This window comes from Lycorma delicatula, chromosome 11 (genome assembly GCF_047948215.1).
Source record: "Lycorma delicatula isolate Av1 chromosome 11, ASM4794821v1, whole genome shotgun sequence".
In the NCBI taxonomy this organism is placed as follows: Eukaryota; Metazoa; Arthropoda; class Insecta; order Hemiptera; family Fulgoridae; genus Lycorma; species Lycorma delicatula.
Window position 1 is genome coordinate 12,519,575 of NC_134465.1, and position 18,188 is coordinate 12,537,762.

The 18,188-nt window shown below is 29.6% G+C and overlaps 1 protein-coding gene across 4 annotated transcripts in view; it reads right to left on the reverse strand.

The window, feature by feature from the left end:
- LOC142332454 (FGFR1 oncogene partner 2 homolog) overlaps nucleotides 1-18,188 on the reverse strand; it is a 48,634-nt gene that overhangs the window by 27,524 nt on the left and 2,922 nt on the right. For all 4 annotated transcript variants that reach the window (XR_012758304.1, XM_075378901.1, XM_075378903.1 and 1 more), the window contains exons 2-3: nucleotides 5,698-5,832; nucleotides 1,835-2,086 (exon numbers count right to left, since the gene is read on the reverse strand). Coding sequence is in view for 3 of the 4 variants with exons in the window: in XM_075378901.1 (XP_075235016.1) it covers nucleotides 1,835-2,086; nucleotides 5,698-5,832 (387 nt within the window). In the remaining variant the exon portion in view is untranslated. The remainder of the gene's footprint in view (nucleotides 1-1,834; nucleotides 2,087-5,697; nucleotides 5,833-18,188) is intronic.

Below are 18,188 nucleotides of genomic sequence, written 5' to 3' on the forward strand. Positions count from 1 at the left end.
TCTGAATAAAATTATTTCATTAAAATTAATTTTTAACACAAGCTAATATTTATAAAAGTTGGATAATTCACACACATTATAATGTATGAATTGAACAGTTTAAGGGCAGCTTAATAAATGTGCTTATTTTATTTATTGTAAACTATAAGCAACATGATGAACAATCAATTAAGGTTTTAATTCCAGCTTTGGAATCTTGGATTCAACTGTAAATAAATTCTAGGAAACAACTGAGTTATTCAAGAAAAAACTCCTAAAAATGATAATGGAAGCAGTGGTACTGTTTATTCAAATGCAAATAATTATCTTACACTCCTAAAATACATTCAAAACAGACAGGTTTAATGTCTACAAACTTCATTTGTGCAGGGGAAACAGGGCAATCCAATTGAAAGAGATGAATTCTTGGAAAGAATACAAACTTATGTTGAGACCTGGATTTAATATCCAAAATCCAATTAACAAAACATGAACAGAAATATCAAGTTGTGTTAGGGAGAAATTCAACCTAAAATTACAATATTAGCAGTTATCTGATGATGTCAAATTATTTGTGATTCTTAGGACAATTTACTATCAATATAATAATACTAATTCATTGTTAAAATGAAGTGACGTACGGGGGACACAAAAAAAAGGATGCGGTTTATAAAAATCAATGTTGTTTTTTCAGGATTTAAAATCGTTTAAAAATTAAGCTGTGGTTCTGGTTCAATAAATCACATTAAAACAATACTTAATGTTTCTTTATTTCCTGAATGACCCTCATACATTTTTATTTAAACAAAAATCACAGTAGACTGACACTAATCAGATCCCAAGAGTTCAGATCAGGAGTAGGCTCCTCCAACCCACTCTGTCATTTTATTACTCTCTTCACCTCTATAATACCTTGAGGACAAAGCTCATTGGTGATTTCACTAATGTTGATCTATAGAAGGTCCTGGCAAAAAATTACTGTTCAGTTGGCACTCAAGTTTTTGTGGCATACCACACTTATATTTATACTACCCATATTGGTCAGGCATAAGAGTGATCGACTCTGCTCATCACTAAAAGTCTCTGTAAGTATTTATCTGTCTCTCAGTTTTCTGACATTTTTGGGAAAATCACTTGAACCTGTTACTACCATATTTATCAGGAAAGGTGAGACGACCTTAAGAAGGGAACCTTCCTGATTATTCTGAAGAACTACAAATCTAATGTATCTTAGATGGAATGTGTTAATCAAGTACTTTGTGTTAGCAAGTACTTGGACTTGACCTTAAACTGATACTGTGTAAGAGTCAGACATCGTCTGCTACCATCTCAAATGACATGGAATCTTGACACAAATTATTTTTATAGTCATGAGCTCTTCATAAGGGTTCACTGTGTTTAAAAATGAACTATCACAGTGTTGAAAATTGATTAACTATCCTTATGGGTTGTTGTCATCTTTTTCTCCCTTTGAGAGGTACCATGAGAGTTAGTTGTCACCTGGCTACATCTCTATCATTTTCTAGGTGCCTGCAATACGACGACCTCTCTTCTATCAGAGTTTCTTATCAAAGGTTACACAAAAAGCAAAATTAACAGGTAATAGTACTTAACATATTATAAAATTTGGTTTCCTTTACTCCTAAAATTTAAATCACAGCTTTTAACTCTTAGTGATTAAATGGCACCAAATTATCAAATGTTTTAATTGTTACTCTGAAATATTAAAAAATATTGGGTAAAATCTTCTTCTGTTGCGAGATAAATAAAAATTATGACAGTGTCTTTATTATTATATGACAAAAAATTACCACAAATAATAAAAAAAAACAAATAAATTAGAAATTAATAATACCTGAGTATATTGACTATTATACATATTTGTAAGATTTAATTTAGAAACTTGTACAAGATGTGTAATTTGTTGCCGATACTTTGACATTATTACTTCTAATGCATTTTGATGTTCTTCTAAAGCGGCACGTAATTCTCTATTCTCTTGTCGTAATTCACGTAAATTTCTTGATTCTTGTTGAATACCAGCAACAAGAACAGAATGAGGCCTTTGCCTTGCTAATTCGTTTAATTCACCAGTCTCTTCTGCATACTGGAACAAAAGTAACAATTACAAAGTACATTAACTTTTAATCAATTCTTTAATATTTTTGTAAGTAGATAGAAAGGCCTTATCTCATATTTCTTTATTTTAAATATAAATGAAAATACTATGAAAAGTCCCTAAGTTCATTAAACTAGTCATTAATATACAGTAGACAGTTCCAATAAAACAATTCATTCATAAAAACTACCTTGAAAGTAATGTCCAATTATTAATTTATTTTGCAGGTGTAGATGTTGGAACATAATGCGGGACTCAAGATCGTTTGTTGTAGTCTGCAAATTTTGCCAAATCTCTATGTAGATCACTTACATGCACGTTGAAAAGTTTTAAAAAGAATAAAATTAAGGTTAGATAGTGATATACATTTTGCACTTTTAAATTCTGATACCTGGTAAAAATAGTTCACAGAGAGCAATATGCAATGTATTGCAGTTTTTTTGGCTTATAAATTTCTAACTTAATTTCTTTAATTATGCTTATTACTAATTATTTTCCACAATACTTAGTAGATATATACACAAATAATTAATATAATTTCAAATATGTTTATATTTCATTATATTATCAGTTAAGTTATAGAATTTTTTTTATGTTGCGTGCAATTTCATTAAATTCTGTTGACATTTGTTTTAGGCTAATATCATTAGCAGTTGATACAATCTAAAAGACCATTTTTTTACAATAAACTACAAATATTATGACGGAAAAAATAAAAACACACATTATTCATTATAACTTTCCATGCTAAAGGAATATTCTTGAAGTACAAGGGCCATTATAAAAAGGAAAATAAAATAAAAACCTGAAACTATCTGGCACTAAAGTTAGTACCACTGAGAGAAAATATCAGCTGATTGAAAAGAACTTCCTTTATTATAACCTCATTTCTTTATTTCAAAATGACAGGTTTGCTTGAATATGTCTGCAGAAGAATAGAGTTCTATGATAAGATTTATTTTCTTACGGGGGAAAACCACTGAAATTCACTAGCAAATGTTAAAACAATATGATAAAAAGTGTAGTATTTTAAATTTTTATAAGTGGATTGAATGATTTCAATTGGGCAGATTAAGTGTCACTGATTTTCATCACAGTGGAAAACCTGCGGAATTTTCAACAGATGCATAAAAATTAGAAAAATTGCTGATATTTTTAATGCAAATATCGACACTGTCCATTCCATTATTCACTAAAAGCTGAGTTTTTTTTTGGGGGGGGTGAAAAACATTTTCATGTTATCTTTGCCCAGAAAAAAAAAGAAATATAAACACAAAATATAAAATCTTAATAGAACAACAAAAATTAAAACAAAATAAAAACTTAAAATACAAATTTAAAAACAAAATCAAAACAAACTAAAATATTAAAAACAAAGACAAAAAAAATAAAAAGCTTTAACTAAAATATTAAACACAAAAACATACAATATCGTAAAAAAAATTTAACACTATTAAAAAGTATGGAAAATACTAACACTCCAGAGAAATGAAAACATCTGGTTCAAAACTTCTTTATTATTGCCCAGAGTTCTCTATCAAGAGCATGTAGTTTTTGCTACATCCTAACACCCGCTTCTGTACTTATCAAATAACATGAACACATGACACAGGAAGCTATTCAAAAATTAGACTGGGATGTATTTGCCACATCCTCCTTACAGTTTCAATTTCACACAAGCAGATTTTTTTTTTTGGTCTTTCCAAACATTTTTATGTAGCACCAAGTTTGGAAACAATAAGCAGTTTAAGAATGCGGTACAAGAATGGCTCAGAATCTAAGGTGAACAATTGGTGGAATAAAAAAGCTCACAGAAATATGGAACAGACACCTAAATGTAACAAGTGATTATGTTGTAAAGAAGCGTTAGTTTTAATTGTCATTGGATAAATAATAGTTTTTCTACACTCATTTGTCTCTTTAATTACTGAACCCTCATATATTTAAACTTCCGGTAAATCAAAAAAGAAAATTGAATTTGGTTAACATACTACAAATGTTAAGGGCAGATACACTCAGAATTTGATAACTTCAATGATCTGTAGGAATAGTTTTAATGAAAATACACATTTACCCTCGCTTTGCACTTTTTATTTTTCAAGTAACCAAAACATTCTAGGCGTTTTAGAATAATCAGGTGAAGTTAAACGTATATTTTGTTTCATATAAGCCCAATTTATATAGTTTACATTTAACCGATAACTAAAGAATGTTACACATAAGAAGCGTTCAAGATAACGGGTGTTTCAAAAAGGGTGCAACCCCTTTGTTTGGCGATGTGAATCTATTACAAAAATATAATGTTACTAAAATGCTTAAACAACAATATTAAAATTACCTTCAATAACTTTACAATAGATGTACAAAATGATTTCCTGTGATCTCAATGCAGGTTCATACATGTTTCCTAACATCTGCAGCAACTTTTCGTAATGTTTGCTCAGTAATATTTGAAATCTCACTTGAAAATATGTAAGCCTTCAATTCGTATAGCGTATGATGTTTGTTTTTAAAAACAACACTTTTTAAATATCCCCGAAGGAAAAAGTCTACTGATGTAACATCTCCAAGATGTCGTTGGCCAAAAAATTCCCATAACATATCCAGCGTTTCATTAGGAGTATGACATCCTGCTGCAACCAACATTCTCATTCATGTAAATCTAACACGGTAATAAACTGTTGCGATAAACCACACCGCCTACAGATGTCAAAAAATAAAGGTCCTATTACACAATGCCAGGAGATTACACACCAAACACCAATTTTACATGTAACGGTCATTTGTGAAACGAGTGAGGATTTTTGGTGCTCCATATTTGGCAGTTTTGGCTGTTAGGGTAACCATTCAGGTGAAACCACGCCTCAGTGCTGAAATAAACACGATCCAAAATTTCAATACTGTTGTCATCAACAACAGTATTCCACGGTCTGCTTTCACTTCTTGAACAATACTGATGCGATAAGCATGCAATTGTAATTTCTTTGTAGCCCTAAAAGCTGCAGAGAGTGAAAACCAAGCCTGTGAAGATAACGTTCTAAGTGATTTTCTGGGTGAGCGAGTAAAACTTTCTTTCACATCCTCCACAACTTCTACTGTTAACAGTGATGATCGATCTCGCTTTTCCAATCATGTACATTCCCAGTTTCACAAAACATTAATCGAACGCTTTGCTATATTGCAGACTTACTAAGTATTGAAAAATTGGGAAATTTTATCACTTACTCGTTCATAAGATTTATATGCACAATAAGTCTTAATAATAAACACAAGTTTATCCTTGGAAAATTACATAGTTAACATAATACAAACAAATTTATACTGGTATAGCATTAGTACATAAGGAGGATATTTCAACTGTTACAAGTTGCTAACCTTGAGTATAGTGTTGCCAACTGACATGTACGGAGAAATAAAATTTACCTATGCATTATTTCTACCTTCTTAATCTTAGGGTTGTGTCCTTTTTGAAAAAATAGTTATTAGATGGGAATTTTATAAAAGGAGATAAATTTTACATCAAAAATACATTAAAGCAGTTATCAAATTAAATCAGAGAAAAGAAGGCTAAATATAGAGAATAATGTTAAAATACAAACCTGCTTCATAGCATCAATCTGTTTATACACAGTTTGTGTCTGAGACAATAAGACATCAGCAGCTGAATCGTCCTCTTTTAAACGAGTAGCTAACCTTTCCGAATCGAGTAATATTTGTTGTATTGTTAGAGACATCTGTAAATAATTAATAAAAATTAATTTTAGAAACAAAACAATACTTAAAATTAACACGTTTATATGAATTATGGTAACTGTTTGGAATCGTACTACCTACCTCAGGTTATGGCATGTTAAAGTTAACATTATTTTATTTGGGGTGTATGATAGAATATTTCCTTAATACTTCTGTTATAATTAATAAATAATCCATCATTAGTTATCTCCATATACATGTAGTAAATTAATTACAGATTTAGTGTGATATTGTGAAATCATCTAAGTAATTCAAGCAAATAAATTGTTTGATAAATTAAGCTATTTTCATTATTTAAGTGACAGTGTAATATTGTTGTATTATTACTTTTGTTATGAATAAATATTTGAACTTCACAAAATTCTTGGATCACACACACATATATTTCCAAAAGCAATACTTTAGCATTTTGTAGATTTATAATTTTTAATTCTTTTTTAAGATGAAATTTAAATTCATCCGACTTCAAGTATATTATATTTTTAATTTAATTATTATACTGCATCTTGCACAAGAGCTTCTCTGCTGTAAATAAACTATTGCGGGCAACAAAAACTGTCTCTTAACACAATAAAGTCGACTAGTCTCTTTCCAGTAGAAAACATCAGTAACACAGAGTTAACAAATAAATAAAAAATCATTAATATCACATCTATGGCAGCTTAAATGCTGAATTTAGACTGTTTCCCCCTTTATACAAGAATAACAGTTGATCCACACAAATCAGAAATCCAATGGCAATGAAAAAATTTTAGATATCCTATAAGAGAGCGAGATCCTACAAGTAGAATGGATGATCTCAATATTTCAGATGATGTCATTATGCGGAAAAAAATAAGTAAAGGGTAAAAAAATAGTCAGAACTATATGCTAACCTATTATAATATTAACAAAAAAGTTTGACATAATACTATTACACATCTGCTAAGAAATACTTGTGAAACAAAAAATTTCATTTCTACATTAGAATACTGAAAAAGTTTCCTCTCAGATTCATTATGTGAAACCGTATGGTTAACCAAGGAATTATAAAAGCATGCAACCATTAAATGTTGGTAGTTACTTATGAATGAATTAAAATCAAAGCTGGAATGAGATATGGAAGCAATTGAACGTTTATCAGGTAACAAGTCATTCCTTCATTAAAGTTAAATTTATTTTTTATACAGATTGTTTTCAAGGTTAATTTGTGGTGTCATATTATTTTAATTATTTATAACTTTATGTACATTATTTTGCAACTTAAGATAAATAAGCATCTTTTCATTATGTACAACCGGTTTCTTAAATAACTTTTCCTTTATATTGTACATATTAATAAACACATAATGTTAATAAAATATGAGAATCCTTAAATAACTTTCAACATAAAAGAATGAAATTTTCCAAAAACTCCTACTTCAAAAACAATCTATTTCTTAGAATGAGATCACTAATTGGGGTAGGGGAAAGTGTTGTACCTTGGGTTAATTTTGCATTTTATTTTTTTTATTTCAAACTGTGTGGTAATTTTTATTTCTTAATGACTTTACACTATATTTAATAATGTTGTTAATCTAGTTTTTTAAATTCTATTTGAATAATTATTTTAATGCAAATTTTTTTTTTTCTTAAGGTCTGCAAGTTAGTCAAGATGCAACAATACGATGTACCTTGGTTCCATATGGTAAAATGGGTTAAAAAGTATGTTTCTTTCAAAGAAATAAAACATGACATTTCAGTAAACAAACCAGATTTATTTATTAACGCATCTTTACATCAGCCATAAATGCTTAAACAGCACTTAAATTTTAAAGATACGCAAATTCGGCCTATCTGGAAAATTAATATAGTAGCCTATTTAATTAGTTTAAAGTCTTTTAATTATCTGAAAAATATACAGGAAAATCATAGTTTATCTAGGTAAATAATAAAAAATTTGGCTCATTGTACATTGTGTGAGGAAAAATCAACAGGAAAAATATATGTGTTCTGCAGATGCTGAGAAATGCCACCATGTCTTCCTTTGATGTGCCATAAATATCTTCCATGAGTAGAAAAAAATTATTGCTGAAATACACTCTTTTGTAATGGTATGTAACTTTATACATCTCCTTAGATAATTTTTCCACAATTCTTGCAACATTAAATAATCTTCTTCCTTTTTTTCCTATGATTTTTACTAAAACAAAGTCTTCATTTTCACTTTCTAAATCAAGACTTCTTTCAAATATTAAATCTTCTAATCGGTCTCTATCATTCATTTCAATTAAATTATCTTAATTGTCACTACTCATGTCCTCTGGTAGGTTGTCAATTCTGTCAGGTTCATCAGAATCTTTATCGCCCATAATCAGTTATTTCTTTGAGTATTTCTTCAAAGCTATGTTTTCATCTTCTTTTTTTGGTTTCTTTGCTTTTAAATGTTCAATTTAATTTTTCTGGAGTATCTGTCGATATTCTAATCTTGCCTTTTTTTTCTTTCTTATTACTTTTTCTTGGAGCAGCCTTTGGGAAAGGCCGAATCACTTCTAGAGATACCACAATAATTACTTGAGATTCTTTCATTATCATTAACAGTTGCAGGCATTTTGTTATTCAGAGGAGCATCTTGATGTAGTGTGCTAGGTCCAGCTACTGCATCTGGTTGAGTTTCCTGTCCATCTTTGTCAAGCGATTTATCTGTCACATAAGAAGATTCTTCCTCTCCAAAAATACTTTCATTGAGAGAGTAGATTCCATTCACACAAATTCCAGTCTTCATATATTCTGTAATAAATACCTTGCTGAAGGCTGTAATGATCAAACCAACAAGGTTATAGTGATTGGTCTTCCAAGGTTCTAGATCATCCAGTCATTAAGGGTAGCATATAAAATGACCTGTATGGTCTGAAAACTGATGGTGGTCGAGCGGTTGCAGTTTATATGAAGTGTGGGGGGCAACGTCAGCATGAAGATTCCATTTTCCTTGGCCACAGTAACTGTTTAATCGAGATATGAGTCTCACGGTTATCAATAAAAAGCTGGGTTATTTAAAGATTGTCTGACATACTGAATGAAGTGTTTCAGGTATTGTACAAACAAAATTTCATTGGACCACTCTGAAGGGTTTGCCCTGCCGATAGTGCCCATCGGTGCTCTTATGTTCATGTATTCCCTGAAATTTACCCTCAGGAATATCAACATTGGAGAAACATGGTTTCCAATAACATTTATATCAGCTATGATTGTGATATTGATACCCCGCTCACTGATGCTAAAACAAGCTGCTTTGTTTTTTTGTCAAAAAAACCTTTGTAGGCTTGTGAACAGTAGAATTTCCAGTTTCATGCAAATTATAAATTATATTAGGTGGAAATTTATATTTTTCCATAACTGTTTTTAAATTAGTCAAAAAGGCTCCAACATTTTCTTTGTTGAAACTTGTGGCTCAGGATAGGCTTTTAGCTTCAGGCTTTCAAAATGTCAAATCAGGAAAACATTTATGAAGTAGCCGATACCAGAAATTCCAAGCTGATTGTTTTAACTTCCAATTTTCTAGGGCTGTTACATTATTGGATTTTGCATAATCATAAGCAAACTTAGGTAGAGGCATTTTTGTAAGTCCATAGTGAAGCGTCACAGCGTACTTCAAATACTTCACAAACTCTGTTTCTTGTTATCTTTAAAATACATTTTTAGCATTAATATTAGATGTATAAACAAACAGTCAATCAACAGACCTAGAACGTTTATGTTTTCTCAAATTCTTTACAAAGTAGTATTTGAAACATCATGTTTCTTGGCAGCTGCTCTAATATCCATTTGGTTATTTGGTTCTGCAGCATATCATTTGCTGCTTTTTCAAAGGCTATTTTGTTCACCGGCTTTCTTTTATTACCCTCTTTGCTTCTAGGCATTTAATTAAAAAAAGAAAAACAATTAATGAGTATGTTGCTTTAATCTAAACATAAATGGAATGGTTGTACCTTGGGTCAAGACCCAAGGTACAACATTATGTGACGTGACCAAAGTACAACATGAGCAGTTACCTTACACATGACCTCATAGTCTCTTTATAGGTTAGGTTTTTAGACATTATTATATACTACTAGATGGAGAGAAATACAAACTAATTACCTGAATAATTTTTTTCAGCTTGTTGTTTACGTGTTTCTCATCAAACATCAAGAAACTCAATCAAAAATATTTACTTTTACCACTGAAAAACTAAAATTAATTTTTCACGAAAAGCTAGCATTATACACTGCAGTAAAACAATATTCAAAGTGCTCCTAGTGGCAAATCAAATAACTAAAGACTCTAACTCTGCTGTTTCCTGCTCAGATAGCAGCACAATGCAGACTGACCCGTGGTACATCCAACCCAAGGAACAACACTTTCCCCTATACTTTAGATACTAACTGTAAAAATGATTAAAAGGCCAGCCACCATTTGAATAGAGTTGTCAGCCTAAATTTTTGTAAATCAAAATTTTTGTTTCCCAATGACCTTAAAAAGTTAGTCACAACCCTACCCTTTCTAATTAAAATTTTTGAGTTGCCCTTCTTAGGGACTTGAGATGTGATAGTACCATACTGAAAAAATAATCATTTTAATGTGTAAGTATTCACTAAAGTTTATTTTTCAATTTTTAACTGTTGAAAAGTTATTTTAGGGTTCCCATAATTTATTAAAAACTTTATAAATACATCTAAAATACCTTATTTAATCTTCTTCAATAATTACAAGCTTATGTCCAATAACAGTTACTTTAATTACTCCTTTTTTTATTTTAAGATTAGAAATCAATTTTGCATCAAATCGGAATATGCATCAGTCTGACTGAAATTACAGCACAATACTTTCCATATCAAAAGCAAAAATAATAATCTGTCAAATATAAACTACATCTGTATAATATTAAATAAAATTAACCGATTTACCTAAACAATAAATATTTAAATAATATATTTATTCTTACTTTAAACTAGAAAATGAGTTTTTGTAGATACTTTTTGATTAATTTTTTTATCAAATATTAAACTTTTAAAATCACACGACTCAATGTAGATTTTAAATAGTCATGTTATTTTATCAAGAATTTACATGTAAATAAATAAACTATATAGATTTACTATCCCTTTTCTGCTAATTTAAACACAATATCCCTGCCCTTGGGATATTATTAACTTTCATTCATGATTAAATTTATAAATAAAATATTTTTCTAACTGCTTTATTTCATTAATATGATTATTTAGCTAGCATACAATAAAACTATTCTGTTTAAATTAACAAAGATAGAAAATAAGGTCTTATCATACATTTATTCAAACATTTTTATCTGCACTGTTAATAAATAGGGGCAGATAATTTAAATTATATTACATGTAAACTTTTGATAAACATGACTATTTCTAAATTTCAAACTTTTATATGGGTCCTGTAATTACAACAAAAATTTAATATTTTTTTATGAAACAACTGATGATGATAGTACTTCTGAAAATTAATTTTGCATAAGATTTTATATGTACAATTAAGATATATGAATATCTCCATTTAACTTTTACTCCTCAGGTGACTTCATTACTTTTTATATAAAATTAAACATAATACGGAGTATTATGCATAATAAAATGTTCAACAAAACTAGATGCCTACAGTGGGCAAAAAGTCAGTTTACATGTTGAATTACATTTCTTTTAACTTTTTTTATCAGGTAGAAAATTCAGGGTTCCCACCAAATAAATTTAAGATTTGTCTTTCCTGACTTTTTACCAACTGTTCCTGACCAATTTAATAAAACTATCATGACTCTCATAATGTTATGCTATTGTCATTTACTCCATTAAAATATATAGATATTTTATTATTTTGCAGCTTCCACCATCTCTACAGCTGCCCAACTCATGCCTTTTTGTTATTATTTATTATTGCATTCATTTTAAGCTTTTTTAATGATTTTTTTTACAATACACATTTAAAATTAGGCTATTCTTTGTAATAAATTGTTTAAGTAAATTACATTGCAACGTACAAAAAATCATATTTAATAAGTTTCTTACATAAAAATTAGCATCATGGTAACTAAAAGTAACACAGATAAGAAATAAAAACTAACTAAAAATAAATTAACTAAACCAATTTTTAAAAATAATTGGCTTGCATCTAAGATTGCTAAAAAATTTTTCACATAACCTAGCCTACATTATTTTGCAAAATAAACAAAAAGCGATATTATTTAATAACTTGGTTAGCATAAAAATGCTAAGAAACACAGATTTCAATTAAACAAAGAATATATGTATGATCACAACTTAAAAGTAAACTAAAATCAGTATGACCAAAAGTTATATAGATAAGAAAACTGGGGCAGAACATCTTATTTTGTACAGAAAACATACATTATCAACATTTACTTAAAAAATATTTTTTCATTATTATTCTAATGTATATGCAGAATGCCACCAAATGAATGATTAATGATATAAGAGCATTTAGTAGCTCCAAGATGGAATTTTGACGCTATACAACTATCAGGACACATCATTTTAAAAATTGCACAGACATCTCCATATCAACTTGAAGGCAGTTTATTTTGGACAACATTAAGAACCCTCATAATCTCCACCTTAGAAGGATCGTCTTTATAACAAGAAGTACCTGTGTTGTCATTTTGAGTAAATGAAGTCAAGGATTGAAATGTATCATTTGCTGCTTACAGAAGATCCCGACAAAGAACACACAGATGTATCACACAACCACCATTCTCATAACTGTTGATCAAAGTTTTAGTTTGCCGAATTGAAGTATCACTGGGAGATGAAAATATTTTCAGTGAAGGCTGAGAATTTCTTCCTATCTTAATTATTTCATTATGCTGCTTTCTTTTACTATGCCAAGTCACTGCCTTTCAGTCCATGTTGCCCATTCCAAGATATTTTTTAAACATCACAAAAAGCACGATACACATCTCTAATTCTTCTCAACTGAGATGTGTGGTTAAGTATTCTATGGGAATATAATATTCTATCTCTAACAGTTTTAAAGTTGTTGAGGGGTTTCCATCTTTTGATTCGCTCTGTATAACAGCCAAGTAGAATATATAATTTTAATTTTATTTATTGTGCAGCCATAGGTTGTCAACATCGAAGAAAAATTCTATCACAGAATTAAAAATGTCTATGAAATGCTGCAAACAGTTAGTTACGCTTGAAGAGCCAGTGTACTTCTATATAACGAAGCAAATTGTTAACTTTCCACCATTAATCATACACTTGCACAAAAAGATGGTCAATCAAAGCATTAGTTTGATGATATTTATTCCTTTGTACTTAGTTTTAAAACAATCTGAAGCTCTTCCTGAACATTTTTTGCAACTATACGTTGCCTGTGCAAAAATCAATGAACAGTCCAATGCACCTTATTTTTGAAATATGCTAAAAAGCTTCGATATTTTCCAACCACTGTTGATACACCGTCACAGGAAGCTACAGTAATATTGAGTAGGGGAAGTTATACTGCTCCAAAAAGTTTTCAAAAAATGAAATATGGCTTCTCCTCTTGTATATCATTCAAGAAGCTTTGTGCAAAAAAACTTCCTGTATGATTTCTTCTTTAGCATTACTATAGCACATAGATAATTAAAAATGCTGTTCCTTCCAAAAATCTATTCATCCATCTGTATGGCAAATTTAGTATACCTTAATTCAGAGATAAACTGTTATTCAATAGCTTCAGGCATTTCATCTATAAGACATTGAACTGTATTGTTACAGAGTGGCCGACATTCTGAAAATTTGGTTCCGAATTCATTTTCATCATAGTTATTATTATCTCTAGAACTACTGGAAATAATAAATTTTAACCAACTGTATGCGGGTACTCTGGTTTTGCAGTTAAATATGAAATATCATATGAAGCTTCAAGTCCTCCTTCATAATTCTTAGATGTCGATGGTGTCAAAAATGGTTTAATTCCTCTCTGAGCGCATCAAAAATTTATCTTTGAAATTTTTTAAGTACTCAAAAAAAAAAAGGCAATGAACAAGAAGAAAGGTTCCATCAACATATATTCCAGATAGAATGTTATCAAGGGAGATGGGATGAATCTACAATGAGTGACTACTGCTGGATGATAAAAAAAGAAGAATTCACAGAACACAAAAGAAAAATAAGAAAAAGAAACTAAACGTAAATGCCTGCAAAATAAAGGTAGGAATTTTAATTGTAATTATTATTATTTAAGAAGTTTCTCAATATTTTAAACAGTCATAACTAAAAATTGAAGGTGATGAAAAAACTGATTTCATTTTAATATTCAACATAAAAAATACCTTCTAATTCACCCACTTTAGCTCAGTTCCAATTTTTTTTTTTTGTTGACCTATGTAATCAATACACATTCCCACAATGTCATGTGTGCAGCAAACATTTTTTAAGGGTAGCATTATTTATTTAAATTAGTTTAAATAGAATAAAGTTTTTACAACAGGGAAATTCAGGCATACTGAACACAGCAGTTTTTCTGAAAACTATAAAGTAAATACATAGAGATTGGCCTGATCTATATAAATTAAAATCACAACAGAGTAATTATTTAAGCACGGATATTTTCTGCACTCATACTGTAATGGTAGAATAATGAATACATAATAAATAATTTTATTTAACTATGAACAAAATTTTTTAAACAATAAATATGCTAATTAATAAAATACCATTGCAATTCACATCCAATTATCCAGTATGTTATTGTTCTAAAACTTAAGTAATTAACATGCATGTCAAATTCAGTAGCCTAAGGAAAACAATGATATTGTATATTTTAATCGACTGTAGTATAGTAACTAATTAAATTGCAATTATTTAGCAAAATACTTTTCCTATCTAGAAAATTCTCACATTGCTTGAAGTGCAAGACTTAAATAAACAGCACTTGAAACGATCTATCTTCATAAAAGTTTAATGAACCAAATTAAATACCATTTAATATAAACAGGTTAAACTTTTGGAGTTAAAGTAATAAAACAATAATAGAACATAATAGAGTTATTTATATTCAAAATGGAAGGGGAATAACCGGCTATGGTAGGGTAGGCAAGGTGTGGGAAGTGGCATGACCGACCAACAATTGATTTAAGTCAATCTAAAAGTACAAAAATAAAATAAAACATAATCCTGTTCATAACATTTACTTTTTCTTTGCCATTGATAGGCATTTTAAGAAGAAACAAAAAATACATATATATCAACTACCGTACTTATTCAAGAATACAACCATGGGTACATAAGGTGACTCCCATACTTCTACTTCTGTTCTCTTCTTAAATTTATTTTTACTTCTCACTCATCAATTTACAACTTACTATTAATCTAAACATAAGATATATATATAGGACAGTATAATAGTTTATGCTAATAAATGATTCATTCCCTAGATCAGTGTTTCTCAACCTGGGGGTCACAAAATTATTCTAAAACTTTACATGTAAACAATAACGAAGCCATTTTATGAGAAAAAAATCATTTATTAAAATTATTTTATTACATTTATAAGTACACATGTAGGGAAAATATTAAATGAGATAAATAAATATTAATTATAATGAGATGGTTGCATTTGATTTTTCATTTAAAACTTTCTCCATATGTGGATTTATGTTACAAACACGGAAAAACCAAATTGTTTTCAAGTGATAAAAGACAACTTCTATATTTAGTTTTTAGTGCAACCATAGACAAAAAACCCTTTTCACAGAACAAAAGGCATTAATAATATTTTCAATGCTTCTGTAACTAAATTTCCACATTCGGTTCGACGAGCAAGCCAAAACATATCTAAATCTTCAGATGTGAATTGCAGTTGTAATGTTTTATTGGCAAACATTTCAATCAGCTGATCATGAATCTTAACTGGTAACATAGCAAATGCAACTACAATCATTTTTCACTAAATGGATCTAGTACTCTTAAGAATTCATTTTTATCTTCCAACTGAATTTTTAGCTCGCGAAAATGCATCTTCATGCTATCCAGACTATGGTGAATAATACTGTCTTTTTCAACCAAATTTTTTCTGGAAATGGAAATATATCAAAATTTTTCACGCTTTGAACGTGAATAATCCAGATATATCAAGCTTCTCAATGAAAGTATGAACTACGTCTGTCATTGATAAAATGTTTTTATCACATCCTTGTAAATACATATTTGAAATCATTTAAATACAAAAATGTATCGAGTAAGTAAGCCAACAGCCAAATATATTCATTATTCTGTAAAATCCCTGAGAATGGTGTTTCTTGATCTTGAAAAAATATTATTAATTCATCTTGCAATTCCAATAACCAGGTTAACACTTTCCCCCGTGATAACCATCTGACTTCTGAATAGAAAAGATTTTTTCTTTTCACCCACTTCATTGCAAAGTTTAGCAAAGAGCCTATTCTGTAATGGTCGACTTTTAATAAAATTAAATATTTTTACAGCTTTACAAAGAATTTATTTGAGATTTTCTGGCACATTTTTTGTGGCAAGAGAATGTATATTAAGGAAGCAGTTTGGCCATTCACCCTTGGTATAAATATAATCTTTCAATTTTTTCAGAAATCCACTGTACTTTCCTGTTATCACCTTTGCACCATCACTACAATACTGCAATACATTTTGTCCAATTTATGTTATAGCTTCATAAAAAACATCAAAAAGATATTGTCCTGTTGCATGACCAGGTATTTATTTGCAAAACGACATATTTTCTTTGACTGATCTGTCCATGTTGCATTCATATCTCACAAAACTTAAGAACTGAGAAATATATGCCACATTTGTTGTTTCATCCTGAATATTAAAAAATTCACTTCAACTCACTTGCTGAATTATCTGATAGCAAACATCAGCAGCCAAGTCATCTATTCATCTTGATACAGTATCATTGGAAAGCAGTTTTTCAATATTTTTGCTTCTTTCATGCCAATTAAAACACTGACCATATCAATTGTAGCAAGCAATATGAGGTTTTCTGCGATTGTATGGGGTTTGGACATCTTAACTGCTCTTAATACTATGAGATAAGATGCTTCAAGTGAACTTTTATTAGTATGACTTGACTTACAAATAGAAGCACACTGATTTCTCAAAGTATGTAATTTTCTTTCGAAAAATGAGAAAGGTTTGCTTTTATGATCCAGATGTTTAGTTTCCAAGTGTCAAATTAGTTTTGATGGCTTCATGCTGTGATTGGAGAGGACGTGAAAGCAAGCAAAATGCACTGTGGCTTTCTACCCAATGAAGTAAAACCATAATATAAATAAATGCCATTGTATAATTTTATCTTTTTACCGATCGATTCAGTGGATGTAGATGGCTTACTTTGTTTTTTCTTTGCATAAGAATTAATATGAGAAAAAAACAGTTGCACCATTTGACCATAGATTAAAAATCCAAAACCTCAATTATTATTAATTTCAATGAGCTACACTTTTAAAAACTTAATTAACGGCACCAGACGCACACTTCAAAATCAAAACTATGCTGACGTTCTGAAATCCCTTACACCTCTTTTATACTGTTGAGGGCACAACATGTTCAAAAATATCATATGCATGTTTAAATACGACACTCACATACCAAATATTATGCAAGCAGTCCAAATTGCAAGGAGCATGGATAAATAAAATTGGAACCTGTAAATTACTCATGATTGTACACTTCACACATATATGTTCATACCATCGGTATCAACACAGCTAAATAGTTTTATTTAGGTTTCATTGGATTGGGGTTGGGATGTCGGTGAAATATTCATTATACATTTTTTTTTTTACTTTTTGAGGATTGTAAAGTTAAAAACGTTGATGATCACTGAGCTATTGTAAATCTTTCAGTTTGCATGTTGGCAATTCTATCTTACTTCTAGGGTGTTCCATTTTAATTCAACAAATTTAAAAATAAATGTATTGCATCACTATTTCTGATTTTGATATTTGGTATATGATAACCTTGTAGTGGCCAAAAAAACATTTTTTTATATATTTAAAAAAATGTTTTCTTGATTAACAGACTATTCTAACTTGCTAACAGGTAAAAACAGCCATTTTCGTCACTTTTTCAATAAGCTGTAACATTCTTAGAGGGTCAAAAAGGGCTTTTTGGAAAGAGTAAAAATGGAACTTTATCATAGTGTACTCAAAATTTGTTTTGTTATATAACCAAATCTTTTAATGTTTACAGAAGTTACATTTACAAATTGTTTTCTTTTTTAATTTTGGGCCCAAAATAAATAAAGAAAGGCTTGGGTAACTGGCCTGTTTTTTACCTTTTAACGCTTAGGTATTAGTAGTACTTATAAAAAAAATTGGATTGTTACCGAG